A 17,610-nucleotide genomic window follows, 5' to 3' on the forward strand; every position below is an offset into this window, starting at 1 on the left:
GGCAGACGACCTCCACAACCTGGCCTCCCATTGGCCAGACGGGATGTTCCGGGTGGGGATAACTGGATTCCGCTTTCGCGCGGGAAGAGTTCCCGCCGATCGCCGTCCTCGCAGTCATCGCGGATCCCCGTTCCGCCATCACCCTCACCGTTGGGGCAGGTTCTCCGCTTCTGTGAGTGGCTCCTCTGATCTTGAGGAGGACGTGGAGTTCTTGGGGCGACGAGGCGCAGGTTTGTCAAGGGCACCAGTTAGAAGGATCTCAGCGCAGATCCAAGAAAGTTTTGGAGTGAGGAGGTATAAGCAGTTTTCTGTTGTGGTAACCCCCTCCCCAGGTTCAAAGGTCAAGGGTTTTACACCTGGAAAGACACTTTCAGATAGTCTAGGGAGCTATTCCAGTTAACGTTTGTGTGCCTTGGGCGTGGAAGCGGGGTGGTGGTGGTTAAAGTTGATTTAATAGTGGAGGTTCCCATAACTGCATCCCAAGCGTAGGGAGGAAGGGATTCAGGTACCTTCTTATTTTTAAAAGCAAAAAAAAAGCAAATTCAGAGGCGAGAATTCTCAGGACCAATACAAATTTGATCTGAGCCAAGCTCCTTAATTTACAAATGAGGAAACTGAGATTTCTAAAAGGAATATCACCTCGCAAGGGTTTAATGCATTGTGGAGGTTCTTTCCTGGTCCCAGGTAGTTCTTCCATTGCTGTTCTGATCAGTTGTCAGCTGAATGCCTCGGAGTGTTCATATATCCGGACTTCCCTCTGTACAGGTCTCTCTCTTCTGTGTCCTTTGAACCCCTGCCACCTTGGTCTCTCAGCTCTGTCTCCTCAAGTCAGGAATGCCAACAGGCCCTGCCTGGCTGCGCCTCGTGACACCCTGGCCTGGAATCTCTCAAGGCAGTCTGCTGGAGTCATCACAGGACGCCCTTCATTTGTCACTGCCCCGAATTGCATGATGTCTAGTTCCTTGCAAATTCCTGTTCCATCTGTTTAGCCTGTTGTCTTCTTTTGCTTTCAGACTGAAGGGCAAGTCAGGTCCCTATCACTTTATTTGGCCAGAAATCCGATGTAATAACCGTTTTAATGTTCTTGTCTACTAGTTCTATCATCTGAGTCACTTCTGGATATGTTTCTGTTCATTGATTTCTCTCCTCATTGTGGATCTTATTTTTCTGCTTCTTTTTATGCCTCAGAATTTTACTGGATATCAAACTTTGTCAATTTCACATATATGGCTGCTAGAAATGTTTCTATTCCCATCAATATTCTTGAGCTTTGTTCTAGCTGTGTTACTGGAAAAGTTTTACGCTTCCAAAGCTTGCTTTTAAATTTTTTCAGGTGGGGCCAGAGCAGTCTTTGGTCTACGGCTAATTTTCTCCCACTTTAGAGGCAATACCTTTGTCAATACTCTACCTAATATGTTATGAATTATGAAGTTTTCCGGTTTGACTTTTGGGAACACAAATTATTGTCAGCTGAGCATGAGAAACAGAAACCATTCTCAGCTGATTGTGAGAAACAGAAACTATTCTCAGCTGATTGTGAGAAACAGAAACTATTCTCAGCTGATTGTGAGAAACAGAAACTATTCTCAGCTGATTGGAGAAACAGATCACTAGCTAGCTGAAATTTCAGGAGTACTCACTACAGATCTCTGACACTCTGTATAGCTGTAGCTCTCTAGTACTATAGCCCTGCAAACTCCAGCCACCTGGGCCCCCCAGGACAGCTTGTCTTCTCAAGTCGGGGAAAGTGCCAGGCTGTGCTTGAGTCTCCCTTCCCTGAGATATAGCCTGGAGATGCTCCTCAGGCAGTAAGCGAGATGTCCCTAGGTCCTACCTCTGATTTCTCTCTCTCTCTTAGGGGTCAGAGATCACTGTTGTGCCCTGCCTGATAACCAGTGTTTGAAACTTACTGTTTCATATATCTTGTGTTTTATTGTTTTAGTCATTAAGGGGGTGGTAAATTCAATCCTTGTTTCTCTGTCTTGGCCAGTAGTGGAAGAAAGTCACATTCTCTTGGGACTCATCATGAATTTCATGAAGACTGAAGAGAATACGTCATTCAGTGCTACAGGAAATGACCAGAGTACCAGACCTGAAACACCGAAGGTGTGTGTACTTTTAAGTAACTTTGCTGGGATGGCACTCTACGTATAGCACTGTCTTAGGGTCCTTGAAGGGGATAAGTGTATAAAAAATGGCAATTATAACCCCTTCTCTTGTATTGTTTAAAATATATTTAGGGAGATCATACATATAAGTGTTTGTGTAAAAACAAAATGATAGCATATGAATTAACAAAGCAAAGAATACCTTGTTAAACAGCAAGATGACAGTATAGACACTTAGTATCATTGGAAATATAGATGGGCAAAAATAATAAGGTAGTTAATGTGTACTGAGAAATTACTGAGTACTTGGAATTAGGCTTGTCACTTCCTATGGATTATCTCCTTTAACATTTAGTAAAACTCTTTGCAATAGATCTTATCATCCCTAAATAGAGAAACTGACACTCACTTTTCTTAAAATTGCAAAAGTAGTGGACTTCAGAGCAAGGATTTGAACCCAGGCAATCAGACTTCAGAACCTAATTTGGGACCAACACACTGTTTTACTCAAAGTATGCAAAATGGTAATCCTAAATCAAAATATAAACAAGTGCTTTTAGAGTGCAGAGAGAAGAGTGTTTAATTTAGACTCAAGAAATTAAAGTTATGTCATATGAGAAATATCTTAAAGAATGGCCACCAATTTCACAAGGTAGGTGGATCAAATATAAGGGAATAGTCGGGTAAAGTCTTGTACACAGCAAACCTATTTGAGGAATAGTATAGCTAGACTTGATGGTATGTAAGTAAAATTCAAGAACATAGTAGGCAAGTAATCCTGGGAAGATGATTTGGTACAAGATCACAGTAGGCTTTATATCAGTAAAAACATTTTGTCAGGGGAAAATCATCTAACTTTGAAATAACAAAAATGATTCATTGGATTAAAGGTAAATAAAATTTCAAATTAATTTTCTTTATGCACTAACCACATTTCAAGTGCTCAGCAGCCATATGTGGCTCATGGCTGCCATATTGAACAAAGCAGATATAGAACATTTCCATCATTGCAGAAAGTTGCAAACTGCTACTCTAGGTTAAGGAACTCTGGCCTTACTTCTCAAAGCGTGGTCTGTATACCAGCAGCATTGATACTACCTAATAGCTTCTTAGATCTACGTGATGTGCATTTTAACCAGATACCCAGATGATTCTTCTGCACGTTAAAATTTGAGAAATACTATCCTGAAATACCCTTCCACTGGAAGATTCTGTGGTGAAATCTATCATTCTTATCAGCATTGATTGCTAGTATTTATTTAGCTTGTATAGCCTTGTTTCAAAACGAGACATTTTGAGCCCCTTGAAGGAAAAAATAAATGGATTCATTGGTTCACACATCTGGAAAGTCCAGAGGTCACCTGAGCTTTAATTCAGTAGTACACAATTGATTGAAGGCAGGAGAAGGGGACAACAGAGGACGAGATGGTTGGATGGCATCACAGACTCGATGAACATGAGTCTGAGCAAGCTCTGGGAGTTGGTGATGGACAGGAAAGCCTGACATGCTTCCCTGGGGTCCATGGGGTCGCAGAGTCAGACACGATTGAGCGACTGAAAAACAACACGGTGTTTCCAAGGACTTGTTTATGTTTTCGGTCTCTGTGCTCTGCTTTTCATGCACTCCTCTGGCTGGCTTTCTGCTTAGTGACAATATAGCTACAGTAATTGCAAATTTCACTCTTTAGCATCCAGTTGTTGAGTCTATCATCTTCCCCCAGGGCAGCTTCTCTTTCCCCTCTAATTGTCTCAAACTTAAGGAAATGGCAACCCACTCCAGTACTCTTGCCTGGAAAATTCCATGGATGGAGGAGCCTGGTGGGCTGTAGTCCATGGGGTTGAAAAGAGTTGGACACGACTGAGCGACTTCACTTTTCACTTTGGTAGCTCAACCTTCCTGCCCAAAATCTTTTGGCTAAAGAGGCACATTGAGGAATCAAGATCTAACATGAATTATTTCTATACACCTTTATGACCAATGGAAAAAAACTGGACAGAGGTACAGTAGCTTTTTGGAAAACAGCTGCTGTATCTTTCACTTTCTTGAACTTCATGTTTAGGTATTTGGATTTTATTCTGTAAATAAAGGAGATGTATTTATGATTCTGATCTTTGTATTATTTATGAAGAAGGATTTAGCTTAAATTTTAAGTTGACTATTTTAGTGTACAGTCCTATGCGTGCGTGCTTGCAAAGTTGCTTCAGTCATGTCTGACTCTTTTCGACGCTGTGGACTGTAGTCCACCAGCCTCCTCTGTCCATGGGTATTCTCCAGGTGAGAATACTGGAGTCAGTAGCCATTCCCATCTCCAGGGGATCTTCCCTACCCAGGGACTGAACCCAGGTCTCCTGCATTGCAGGCAGATTCTTTACCATCTGAGCCACCAGGAAAGTCCATACAGTCCTATGGCTTATGACAAATGCCCACAGTCACGGAACCGTGACTGATATCAAGATACAGTTCCATCACCTTAAATAACTCCCTTTTGCCCGCCCTTGTCCTCTACCCACCCAATACCTTGCATATATCTTCTCTGGTCAAATTTCTATTAAAATATTTTGACCATATTTATATTGGTTTCTTTCATTTCTTATTGTTGAGTTTCGAGAGTGCTTTATATATGTTAGGAATGCTTGATTTGTCAAAGATTTGCAGGTACTTTATCTCAGTCTGTCTTGTCTTTTCATTATTTCTCTCTTCTCATTCTCTTAATCCTGTCTTTAGGGGGAAAAAGTTTTCAGTATTGATGATGTTCATTTTATCCATTTTTAAAAATTGTGCTTTTGTTTTATACCAAAGAATACTTTACCAAATCTAAGATCACAAAAATTTTCCTCTGGGTTTTCATCTAGAAGTCTTATAATTTTAGGTTTAAGTCTATGATCCACTTTGAGTTTATTATTTTTATGGTGCAGCGTATAGATTGAGCAATAGTAATACCACATGTTCTATTACAGTAGTGATACAATACAATGTTTAGGCTGAACAATATTAAGAGTAAATCCACACAGTGGTGGTTTAGTTGCTAAGTCGTGTCCAACTCGTGACAGCTCCATGGACTGTATCCTTCCAGGCTTCTCTGTCCATGAAATTTTCCAGGCAAGAATACTGGAGTGGGTTGCCATTTCCTTCTCTAAATCCACACATTAGTATTTGTTAATTAATTGATTGATTAATTTTTACAAATGTTACCTATTTGCTCCAGCACAGTTTCTTAAAAGGGTTGCCTTTACATCTTTGTTAAAAATTAATTGAATATAAGATAGATGACATAATGATGGACTATATGTGTATATTATGTTATATTATGAAATGATTACGACATTCATCACCTCACAAAGTTAAATTTTGTTCTTGTGATGAGAACTTTTTTTTTTTTAAATAAATTTATTTATTTTAGTTGGGGGCTAATTACTTTACAATATTGTAGTAGTTTTTGCCATACATTGACATGAATCAGCCGTGGGTTTACATGTGTTCCCCTTCCTGGACCCCCCTCCCACCTCCCTCCCCATCCCATCCCTCTGGGTCATCCCATTGCCCCAGCCCTGAGCATTTGTCTCATGCATCAAACATGGAATGGTGTTCTGTTTCACATATGATAATATACATGTTTCAATGCTATTCTCCCAGAACATCCCACCCTCACCTTCTCCCTCAGAGTCCATAAGACTGTTCTATGCATCTGTGTCTCTTATTCTGTCTCGCATATAGGGTTATCGTTACCATTTTTCAAATTCCATATATATGCATTAGTATACTGTATTGGTGTTTTTCTTTCTGGCTTACTTCACTCTGTATTATGGGCTCCAGTTTCATCCATCTCAGTAGAACCGATTCAAATGTATTTTTTTAATGGCTGAGTAATATTCCATTGTGTATATGTACCACAGCTTCCTTATCCATTCGTCTGCTGATGGACATCTAGGTTGCTTCCATGTCCTGGCTATTGTAAACAGTGCTGCGATGAACACTGGGGTACACGCGTCTCTTTCAATTGTGGTTTCCTCGGTGTGTGTGCCCAGCAGTGGGATTGCTGGGTCATATGGCAGTTCTATTCCCGGTTTTTTAAGGAATCTCCACACTGTTCTCCATAGTGGCTGTACTAGTTTGCATTCCCACCAATAGTGTAAGAGAGTTCCCTTTTCTCCACACCCTCTCCAGAATTTATTGCTTGTAGACTTTTGGATAGCAGCCATTCTGACTGGTGTGAAATGGTACCTCATTGTGGTTTTGATTTGCATTTCTCTAATAATGAGTGATGTTGAGCATCTTTTCATGTGTTTGTTAGCCATCTGTATGTCTTCTTTGGAGAAATGTCTATTTAGTTCTTTGGCCCATTTTTTGATTGGGTCGTTTATTTTTCTAAAAATATGGAACGCTTCACGAATTTGCATGTCATCCTTGTGCAGGGGCCATGCTAATCTTCTCTGTATCGTTCCAATTTTAGTATATGTGCTGCCGAAGTGAGCACGTGATGAGAACTTTTTAAGATCTACTCTCTTAGTTAGCAGCTTTCAAATATACAATACAATATTGTTAACTGTAGTTACCATGCTGTACATTAGATATCCATCTTATAATTAGAAGTTTGTACTCTTGACCAGCTTGACTCATTTCCTCCACCACCCCCACCCCAGCCCACCCCTGGCAACCAGAATCTGTCTTCAGGAAATAATCTGGAGCAATTTTATGGTTTGCTTCATTTTTTTTTTTTTTCTGTTTCTCAAGGATCACTGTCCTTTCTTGCCTAATGTCTTGTGCCTTGAAAAACATTTCATAATTTTATCCATTTATCCAGTTGTTTCAAGGAGTAATTTAAATTAGGTCTGTTTTTCTCTATCTTGGCCAGAGTGGGATTTCAGGGCATTGCTTTTTGTATTCTTTCCAGAGGTTTTAATAATAAAAAGAAGAATAGGCCGTAATAGGATTAATCTATCTTGAATGCTTTCTTATTCTTAAAAATATAAATAAGGACATACCAGAATGTTAATTAAGGGCCTCTTCAAAAATTCTATAGGAAATATTGTGTTAAATAATCATTAGAAGCATTTTGTTTACAATCAAGGAGAATGGAGGAATATTCACTATTAGCTGGTGATTACAAAATCATCATCACATCACACTATACTAGTGATTTTAGCCAGTGCAGTACAATAAAATAAGAAAAATAGTAGAAATTCAATTAAAGGACTTTCCTGGTGATTTAGGGGCTTCCCTGGTGGCTCAACAGTAAAGAATCTGCCTGCAATGTGGGAGACCTGGGTTCAATCCCTGGGTCAGGAAAATCCCCTGGAGAAGGGAATGGCTACCCACTCCAATATTCTGGCCTGGAGAATTCCACGGACAGAGGCGTCTGGTGGGCTACAATCCATGGGGTCACAAAGAGTCAGACATGACTGAAGCAACTTAGCACACAGCTGGTGGTCCTGTGATTAAGAAACTGCCTTCCAATGCAGGAGATGCAGATTTGATCCTGGTTGGGGAACTAAGATCCCACATTCTGCATGGCTTACTGAGCCCACGCACTTCTGGAATTAAAATTACAGTTAAGAGTTGAAAAACTTCCCTGGTGGCTTGGATGGTAAAGCGTCTGCCAAAATGTGGGAGACCCGGGTTCAATCCCTGGGTTGGGAAGATCTCCTGGAGAAGGAAATGGCAACCCACTCCAGTATTCTTGCCTGGAAAATCCCATGGATGGAGGAGCCTGGTGGCTACAGTCCATGGGGTCACAGAGTCGGACACAGTGAGCAGCTTCACTTTCACTTTAAGAGTTGGAATGGAAGGAACAAGGCATATTCTTGAAACATCCACAGATGATATGATTACCTATTTTGAAAACCGAAAAGATCTATAGGCCAATTATTAGAAATGATTATTATATAACAGTTGACTAGATTTTAAGATTGATATTTACAAAAAAATATGAATTTATCTTGATCAACAATAATCTTTCTGATAATTTCTGGTTATACTTTCTGTATAATATCAAAAAATTGTTTTATGTTGCCTAGAAAAATGTCAAGTACCCAGGAATAAATGTAAGAAATGGTTTACAAGTCCTTTATGTATAAAATTGTACAGTTTTGTGGGAAGACATGAAAGGAGACCTCAATGTCAAGATAGCAGGTATTCATGAGTAGGAAAACTCAGCACTATTGGGATGTTAATCCTTCCCAGATTCATTTATTGATTGAATACAAGCTCAATTAAAAGTCCAACAGTTTATTTTTCTGGCATTTAAGATGATGACCAAAATTTATTAAAAGAGCAGAGGGCTAATATCTAAGCCATTTCTGAAGATAAAGTGAGGGAAACTTATCAGATATGAATGCTTATCATAAGGTTGGAAGTAAGATAATATTTGGTGCAGATGTGGAAAAATATACCACTGGAACAGAGCAGACAAACCCATAAAGTATATGAAAAGGTCTTTGCATTACTTTGTTGGGGCTTCCATAACAAGATACCACAGACTGAATGACTGAAACACAAATATGTACTGTCTCAGTTCAGGAGGTTCAGAGGCCAAGGTCAGGTGGTCAGTAGGTTGGTACCTTGTGAGCTCCTGTGCAGGAAGGATCTACACGAGGCCTCTCTCCTTGACTTGTTGACGGCCATCTTTAACCTCTGTCTGTTTATTTCATCTTCCCTCTGGGTGTGTCTGTCTCTGTTCAAATGCCTTTTTATAAGGACATCATTCATAATGGCCTGGGGGTCCACTGTACTCTGATATTACTTCATTTTAATGAATTATATCTACAACATCCCTATTTCCAAATGAGGTAACATTCTAAGGTACTTTCTGGGGTTAGGACTTTCAACCTATAAATTTTAGGGGCTCATTGTCCAACCTTTAATCTTACGTGGCAAAACTGACGGTAGAGACCAGTGAAGAGAGGATTAGTGATTTAATTAGTAGTGCTGGGACAATTAGTTATCCCTATAGGAAAAGCAGTCCACAAACTCAGAGAGTGAAAGAAAGTGTTGGTCACTCAGTCGTGTCCTCCTCTTTGTGACCCTATGGGCTGTAGCTTGCCAGGCTCTTCTGTCCGTGAGATTTCCCAGGCAAGAATACTGGAGTGGGCTTCCATTTCCTTCTCCAAGAGATCTTCCCAATCCAAGAATTCAACCTGGGTCTCCTGCTTTACAGGCAGATTCTTTACCATCTGAGCTACCTGGGAAGTCCACAAACTCAGAGAATACATTTTTAATACATATGATGAATAAATAATATTTGTCTAGGAATAATAAGAAAAATAATCCAATACAAAGATGGGTAAAAGACATGAACAGGCAGAAGTTATTAAACTTATTAAACTACCAATAAGACGCCATTTCAGGGGAGGGATAAATTGGGAGATTTGGAGTGACATATGCACACTACTCTATATAAAATTGGGCTTCCCTGGTGGCTCAGACGTAAAGAATCTGCCTGCAGTGCAGGAGACGGGGGTTCGATCCCTGGGTTGGGAAGATCCCCTGGCAGAGGGCATGGCAACACACTTCAGTATTCTTGCCTGGAGAATCCCCATGGACAGAGGAGCCTGGTGAGCTACAGTCCATCGGGTTGCAAAGAGTTGGACACAGCTAAGCGGCTAAGCACATATATAAAGTAGATAACTAATAGTAGCCTGCTGTATACATGGGGAATTACGTGGGAAAAGAATCTTAACAAAAAGAGTGGATATATATGTATGTATACCTGATTAACTTTGCTGTACCCCCCAAATTAACACAACATTGTAAATCAACTATACCCCAGTGAAATTTTTTGAAAGATGCCATTTCACACTCACAAGATTGGCAAACTTTAAAAGTTGGGCAATACCATGTTTTGATAAACTCCCGTTTCCCACTGGCAGAGGTGTAAAGTGGTACATTTAGTAAATAATTTGATAGTATTTAATAAAGGTGAGTATGCATATTCCAGAAGTTGAGCAAATCAGCTCCTAAGTCTATTCCTGAGAGACACTCTTGCACATGTGCACCAGGAAACATATTAATAGATATTCACAGCAGAACCGTACTACTGTAGTTAGTAGAAAAAAACCTAGAAATAACTGAAATGTACATAAACAGTTAATTTCTTCAGTGGATTCTATTTAACTGTGAAAGTGAATATAAAGCTCCATCAACTGGAAAGAGCCTCAAAAAAATAGTGAAACAAATCACAGAAGACATATTTAAAAGATGCATTTATGCAAAAATCAAAAACAGACAAAGCTAAAGAGTATGCTACTTTTGTGTGTGTGTTAGTCACTCAGTCCTGTCCAACTCTGTGACCCCATGAACTGTAGCCCGCCAGGCTCCTCTGTCCATTGAATTCTCCAGGCAAGAATACTGGAGTGGGTAGCCATTTCTTTCTCCAGGGGATCTTTCCAACCCAGGGATTGAACCCTTGTCTCCTGCATTGCAGGCAGTTCCTTTGCCATCTGAGCCACTAGGGAAGCCCTTACTTCATATACATATGTCCCTAAAGAATCTGTTGCCAACAGATTATCAAAGTAATTTTTCTTAGGCTATTGTCAACTGATTGTATATGTATGATATGTTTTGAATATGGATTTGTATATCTATCCAATCCTGTGATTTATTAATCATGTTAGTATCTTTCCTTAGTGCTGTTGATACCATGTACAGAATAAACTAGACAGTAAATATTTCACAGGAATTTTTTAAAAGGTGGTACTTCAAATGCCCAAGTGATGTGTTAAACCAGCTTTGTTATTAAATAAATATAAATGTAAAAAACAGTCAAGCTAGATCTCCCAATTACCAAACATTTAAAATAGTGGTACTCAAATCCTTTTGAAGAATTAACTATAATATTGATTTCCTTGGGCAGTAGGAAAGAACGGGGAGGGTGAATTGATGTGACCTTCTGAGAAAGCATTTTGACAATGTACGTGGTGAAGTACATTTATAATCTACTTCCACTGCTGGGAATCTAGCATAGGAAAATATTTTAAGACTTTGGACAAAATGTTTTGCCTATAGAAAATTTTGTCATATTTAGAGTAGTAAAAAGTTAGAAATAATCTAAATATCCAGCAACAGAAGAATGGATTAAAAACTATTGTACAGTGAATATAGCCCCTCAAATTGTGTTTTCAAAGGTTGTTTAATGATATGCAAAAGCACTGACAGATTGCTTAGTGAAACATGAACTCATATGCAGCATGGTATATTTTCATTTTATAATTCAAAAGGCATGGAATATTATTATTAAAGGTGATCCTTACTAAATTTTTAATCTTTCCTTTTCTAAGGATACTGTCATGGAGGAGGCATGTTCTGGCACACCTGTTGATCAGTCTCTATCTGACATAAGAGTATGTAACAGCACCATTAAAAGTAAAAGTGAAGTCAGCAAGAGTGAAACATCCTCTGAACAACAGAAACCACGTGTGAGCACCAGTGAAAAATGTCATTTCACCTTCACTTTGGATGAACGTTCCAGGAAGGCAGACCGCAGTGTGTTTACAGCATATGGTGGACCCAGTGAGAGTATCTACTCAGTTCTGAGTGCTCATGACCATTTCAGTGAAAGGATGGAGAAACATGTAAATGAGAACATCTTTGCTCATGAAGAAAAAATAATACAAGCATATGTAAATTTAGGAATGCCTCTCAGATGCCTACCTAGTGGCTCGCATTTGAAAATAACATTTGGTCAAAGAAGGAGTAACCAGGAAAGTGATCAGATATTACGCCCATATAAAAATCCATACGCTGAATACATTCTTTTTCAGGTTCTTGCTGTTGGGAAGAATGTAAAGCAGATTCTTGAGATGAAGGAACTTCATGAAAAAGCAACTACACTTTGTGTCTGTGCCTTGAAGGGTGAGACTATCAAAGAAGCCCTTTGCAATGATCGCCGATTTCGCTCAGACCTAGACACATATAAATGGAGATTAATAGAAGATCATAAGAAAATTCATGGAAAACAGTCCATGGTGGATGAAGTATCTGGAAAAACCTTAGAATTGGAGGTTTTTAAAAAACGATCTACCAGGAAATATACCCATAAAAAAATTAAACCAAAAGATGAAAATGCCACTGAAGAAATTACTCCCCAGGCTTTAACACAGTCTAAGAGCAAAGTCTGTGAACCAGAAAAAGATGGAGAAACTGAAGATGTAGGACACAGAAGAGAAAAAGCTCTCCCACCTCAAAGTCTAGAGTTTGATGTTAAACGTAAGATATGCCGGTCCATTTCCGAAATTAAATCTAATTACAATAACACTGTTTACAAAAGACTTAGGAGAAAAGCCCTACAAGTTAGGCGAAGGCCCTCTCTAGGTAGGCAATATGCTATTCAGGAAATCCAAAGGGAGGCAACTCTCTGGGTAAAGAATTTACAAATATTGAACAAAGTAATGATGCATCAGTATCCAGATTTTAATAAAGAGGCACTTCGGATACAAAAGTATTTTCAGGAAGAACGGAAGAGAATGAATCTGACAACGTTTCAACAATTCAGCATGTATAAAGAGGACTTTGGAAAAGTGACTGAAAATTCTACTTCAGTTGCAATCTGTGAACGTCTTGTTCATCTTAGTAAGTCAGTTGGGTTCATGAAATGGGACAATAATGGAAACACAGGCAATGCTACTTGCTTTGTTTTCAACAATAGTTTTATTTTCACCTGTAGACATGTTTTACACTTCATCGTGGGAGAAGGTACAGATCCACGTTCATGGCCGGATATAATAAGCACATGTGCAAAGGTCACTTTTGCTTATAAAGAGTTCTGCCCTAACGATGTTGATTGGCTTTCCTTCGACCCAGGGTTTGTGGTGTTTGGTGAAATTCTAGATTATGCCATTTTAAAACTAAGTGAAAATGGAAATGCATTTCCTCCAGGCCTATCAAAACAGATTTTGTCTCCACCATCTGGTGGTTTACTTTATTTAATTGGACACCCAGAAGGCCAGATCAAGAAAATAGATGGTTGTTCTGTGATTTCTCTAGAGCAACGGTTAGAGAGGTACAAAGAACATTATCCAGATGGGGTAGTACCAGGACCCTCTTCAGACAGTTACAATGCTTTCCCTATGTTTACCCAGAGAAGTTTCCTGTCAGAGGTTTGGAGCACTAACACACTTAGTTACGATACTTATTTTTCTACTGGGGCCTCCGGCTCCCCAGTGTTTAATGCATCTGGCAGGTTGGTTGCTATGCACTGCTTTGGGCATTTTTATAGCTGTGGAAATAAGCCTTATGCCCTTATTGAATATGGCTATTCTATGGAATCTATTCTTTGTGATATTAAACAGAAAGATGAGAACTTGTACAAATTATTACAAGAAGAGAAAAATGAGAGCCACAATGAAGAGAAAGATAACGAACAAGAACTGTCACTTCAAGATCATCAGATTGAATCCATGCAATATTAGGGAAAGAATGCTGCTTTCAAAAACACATGCCAGTGATTTAAAGTATTGGGATGGCCAAAAGTTGGTTTGGTTTTTTTTCTGTATGATGGCTCTAGTAATGCTTAGTTGTCTTTAATTTCATTTGAAACAATTTCATTAGATTGTATTAATATTGTGACAGCTGTTGTATCAGCAGGCATTTTAAAAAAACATCAAAATTAGTGAATTTTTGTGTAGCCATTTCAATATTGAAGATGGAAGAAAACATTGTTGGCATATTATGCTTTATTATTTCAAGAAAGGTTAAAACTCTATTGAAATTTTTTAAAAAAGCTTTGTGCGATGTATGGAGAAGGTGCTGTGACTGATCATATGTGTCAAAAGTGGTTTGCGAATTTGTGTGTGCTGAAGATTTCTCACTGGACAATGCTCCATGATCTGATAGACCAGTTGATGTTAATAGCGATCCAATCTAGACATTCACAGAGAGCAATCAGTGTTATATCACCCAGGTGATAGCTGACATACTCAAAATATCCAAACCAAGCGTTGAAAATCATTTGCACCAGCTTGGTTATGTTCACCGCTTTGATGTTTGGGTTCCACATAAGTTAAGCAAGAAAAACCTTCTTGACTGCATTTCCACATGGAATTCTCTACTGACACCTAACAAATACTTTCCATTAAAACAAATTGTAATGGGTGGTGAAAAGTGGATACTGTACAATAATGCCGAATGGAAGAGATCATGGAGCAAGTGAAATGAACCGCCACCAACCCCACCAAAGGCCAGTCTCTGTCCAAAGAAGACATGTGTGTATATGGTGGAATTGGAAGGGAGTCCTCTATTATGAGCTCCTTCTGGAAAACCAGATGATTAATTCCAGTAAGTACTGCTCTGAATTAGACCACCTGAAGGCAGCACTTGTGCAAAGTACCCAGAATTAGTCAACAGAAAGTGCATACTCTTACATCAGGATTACACAGACTGCATGTTTCTTTGATATCCAGGCACAAATGGTTACAGCTTAGCTGAGAAGTTCTGATTCATCCACCATCTTCATCAGACATTGCAACTTCAGATGTCCATTACAGACTTCTCCTAATGGAAAAAATTCAATTCCCTGGAAGACTATAAAAGGCATCTGGAACAGTTCTTTGCTCAAAAAGATGAAAAGTATTGGGAAGATGGAATTATGAAGTTGCCTGAAAAATGGCAAAAGGTAGTGGAACAAAAGAGTAAATACATTGTTGAATAAAGTTCTTGGTGAGAATGAAAAAAAAAAAAACAAACCTTTTTGGCCAACTCAACATTTGGGGCTGTTTCTTTAAAGTATAATGAATATTATTTCTCAGTTAGAAAAAAACTTGAAGAGAATCATGTGGATGTACAAAACACAGAGCTCAAATGAACATTGATTTTTTTCCTCTCATTGGCTTTTCTTTTCAGCAATCTCAAGCATCACTTAAACTACTTCAGTTTGGTGGTACAGTACTTACTGGATGTGAGGTAGACTACAAGGATGTATTGTACAACACAGGAAATAGAGCCAATATTTTATAACTGTACCTGGGGTGTAACCTTTAAAATTGTATAAAACTTTTTAAAACTATAATCAGACTGAAATGTTGTGTTTGTTCTACTTGACCAGATGCCTAGCCTAAATTCTAATACTGTGGAAGAAAAGGAAAATGGATATTGGGTAAACTAGCAGCCTTATTTATTTATTTTCTGGGGCTCCAAAATCACTGCAGATGGTGACTGCAACCATGAAATTAAGAGGCTTGCTCCTTGGAAGAAAAGTCATGACCAACCTAGGTAGCATATTAAAAAGCAGAGACATTACTTTGCCAGCAAAGATCTGTCTAGTAAAAGCTATGGGTTTTTCCAGTAGTCATGTCTGGATGTGAGAGTTGGACTACAAAGGAAGCTGAACACTGAAGAATTGATGTTTTTGAACTGTGGTGTTGGAGAAGACTCTTGAGAGTCCCTTGGGCTGCAAGGAGATCCAACCCATCCATCCTAAAGGACATCAGTCCTGAATATTCACTGGAAGGACTGATGCTGAAGCTGAAACTCCAATACTTTGGCCACCTGATGCGAAGAGCTGACTCATTTGAAAAGGCTGTGATGCTGGGAAGGATTGAAGGTGGGAGGAGAAGGGGATGACAGAGGATGAGATGGTTGGATGGCTCACTGACTCAATGGACATGAGTTTGGATAAACTCCAGGAGTTGGTGATGGACAGGGAGGCCTGGCGTGCTGCAGTCGATGGGGTGACAAAGAGTTGGACACGACTGAGAGGAAAACAACAGAATGGGAAAGACGAGAGATCTCTTCAAGAAAATTAGAGCTACCAAGGGAATATTTCATGCAAAGATCGGCTCAATAAAGGACAGAAATTGTATGGACTTAACAGAAGCAGAAGATATTAAGAAGAGGTGGCAAGAATACACAGAAGGACGGTACAAAAAAGATCTTCACGACCCAGATAATCACGATGGTGTGATCACTCACCTAGAGCCAGACATCCTGGAATGTGAAATCAAGTGGGCCTCAGGAAGCATCACACGAACAAAGCTAGTGGAGGTGATGGAATTCCAGTTGAGCTATTTCAAATCCTGAAAGATGATGCTGTGAAAGTGCTGCACTCAATAGACCACCAAATCTGGAAAACTCAGTGGCCACAGGACTGGAAAAGGTCAGTTTTCATTCCAATCCCAAAGAAAGGCAATGCCAAAGAAAGCTCAAACTGCCACACAATTGCACTCACCTCACACACTAGCAAAGTAATGGTCAAAATTCTCCAAGCCAGGCTTCAACAATACGTGAACCATGAACTTCCAGATGTTCAAGCTGGCTTTAGAAAAGGCAGAAGAACCAGAGATCAAATTGCCAACATCTGGTGGATCATCGAAAAAGCAAGAGAGTTCCAGAAAAACATCTATTTCTGCTTTATTGACTATGCCAAAGCCTTTGACTGTGTCAGTTCAGTTCAGTTCAGTTCAGTTGCTCAGTCGTGTCCGACTCTCTGCGACCCCATGAATTGCAGCACGCCAGCCCTCTCTGTCCATCACCAACTCCCGGAGTCTACCCAAACCCATGTTCATCGAGTCGGTGATGCCATCCAACCATCTCATCCTCTGTCGTCCCCTTCTCCTCCCGCCCCCAATCCTACCCAGCATTAGGGTCTTTTCCAATGAGTCAACACTTTGCATGAGGTGGCCAAAGTATTGGAGTTTCAGCTTCAGCATCAGACCTTCCAATGAACACCCAGGATTGATCTCTTTTAGGATGAATTGATTGGATCTCCTTGCAGTCCAAGGGACTCTCAAGAGTCTTCTCCAACACCACAGCTCAAAAGCATCAATTCTGCGGTGCTCAGCTTTCTTCACTGTCCAACTCTCACATCCATACGTGACCACTGGAAAAACCATAGCCTTGACTAGACGGACCTTTGTTGGCAAAGTAATGTCTCTGCTTTTAAATATGCTATCTAGGTTGGCCATAACCTTCCTTCCAAGGAGTAAGCGTCTTTTAATTTCATGGCTGCAGTCACCATCAGCAGTGATTCTGGAGCCCCCAAAAATAAAGTCTGACACTGTTTCCACTGTTTCCCCATCTATGTCCCATGGAGTGATGGGACCAGATGCCATGATCTTAGTTTTCTGAACGTTGAGCTTGAAGCCAACTTTTTCACTCTCCTCCTTCACCTTCATCAAGAGGCTCTTTAGTTCTTCTTCACTCTCTGCCATAAGGGTGGTGTCATCCACATATCTGAGGTTATGGGGAGGGGGAGGGAGGAGAGGAGAGGAGGAGGGAGGGGGGGAGGGAGGAGAGGGTGGGGGAGGGGAGGGGGAGGGAGGAAGGAGGGGAGGGGAGGGAGGAGAGGAGAGGAGGAAGGAGGGGAGGGGAGGGAGGGGAGGGGGAGGGGAGGGGAGGGGGAGAGAGGAGAGGAGGAGGGAGGGGGAAGCCGGGGCAGAAAGGCAGACTGAGAACCATCGCTCACCTTGCAAACAATGAACTGAGGCTCAGAGAGGCTGAAGGGAGTTTCTTGGTAAGCTCAGTCCCAGGAAACGATGAAGCCAGCGCTCAGGCTCTGCTGTAAAACAATGAGTA

At 40.2% G+C, this 17,610-nt stretch overlaps 1 protein-coding gene and 1 non-coding gene across 8 annotated transcripts; one reads left to right on the forward strand and one right to left on the reverse strand.

Annotated features, from left to right (window-relative positions):
* The first annotated feature begins 54 nt into the window (after positions 1-54).
* Positions 55-15,103, forward strand: FAM111B (FAM111 trypsin like peptidase B). 7 transcript variants are annotated; one of them, XM_081544556.1, is made up of 3 exons: positions 55-294; positions 1,991-2,106; positions 11,382-15,103. In XM_081544556.1, exons 2-3 carry the CDS (start codon positions 2,026-2,028, stop codon positions 13,509-13,511), a joined length of 2,211 nt encoding a protein of 736 aa, XP_081400682.1. In that variant the 5' UTR covers positions 55-294; positions 1,991-2,025; the 3' UTR covers positions 13,512-15,103. The 7 variants fall into 7 exon arrangements, with proteins under 7 accessions (XP_081400682.1, XP_081400681.1, XP_081400677.1 ...); XM_081544555.1 differs by having other exon boundaries at positions 1,994-2,106; XM_081544551.1 differs by having other exon boundaries at positions 55-230.
* Positions 6,477-6,583, reverse strand: LOC145527997 (U6 spliceosomal RNA). Its single transcript, XR_014070077.1, has one exon. It is a non-coding gene; the product is annotated as a U6 spliceosomal RNA (small nuclear RNA).
* Positions 15,104-17,610: the final 2,507 nt, after the last annotated feature.

This window comes from Giraffa tippelskirchi, chromosome 11, assembly GCF_054371585.1.
Source record: "Giraffa tippelskirchi isolate mGirTip1 chromosome 11, T2T-mGirTip1v1.2.pri, whole genome shotgun sequence".
Taxonomy (NCBI): Eukaryota; Metazoa; Chordata; class Mammalia; order Artiodactyla; family Giraffidae; genus Giraffa; species Giraffa tippelskirchi.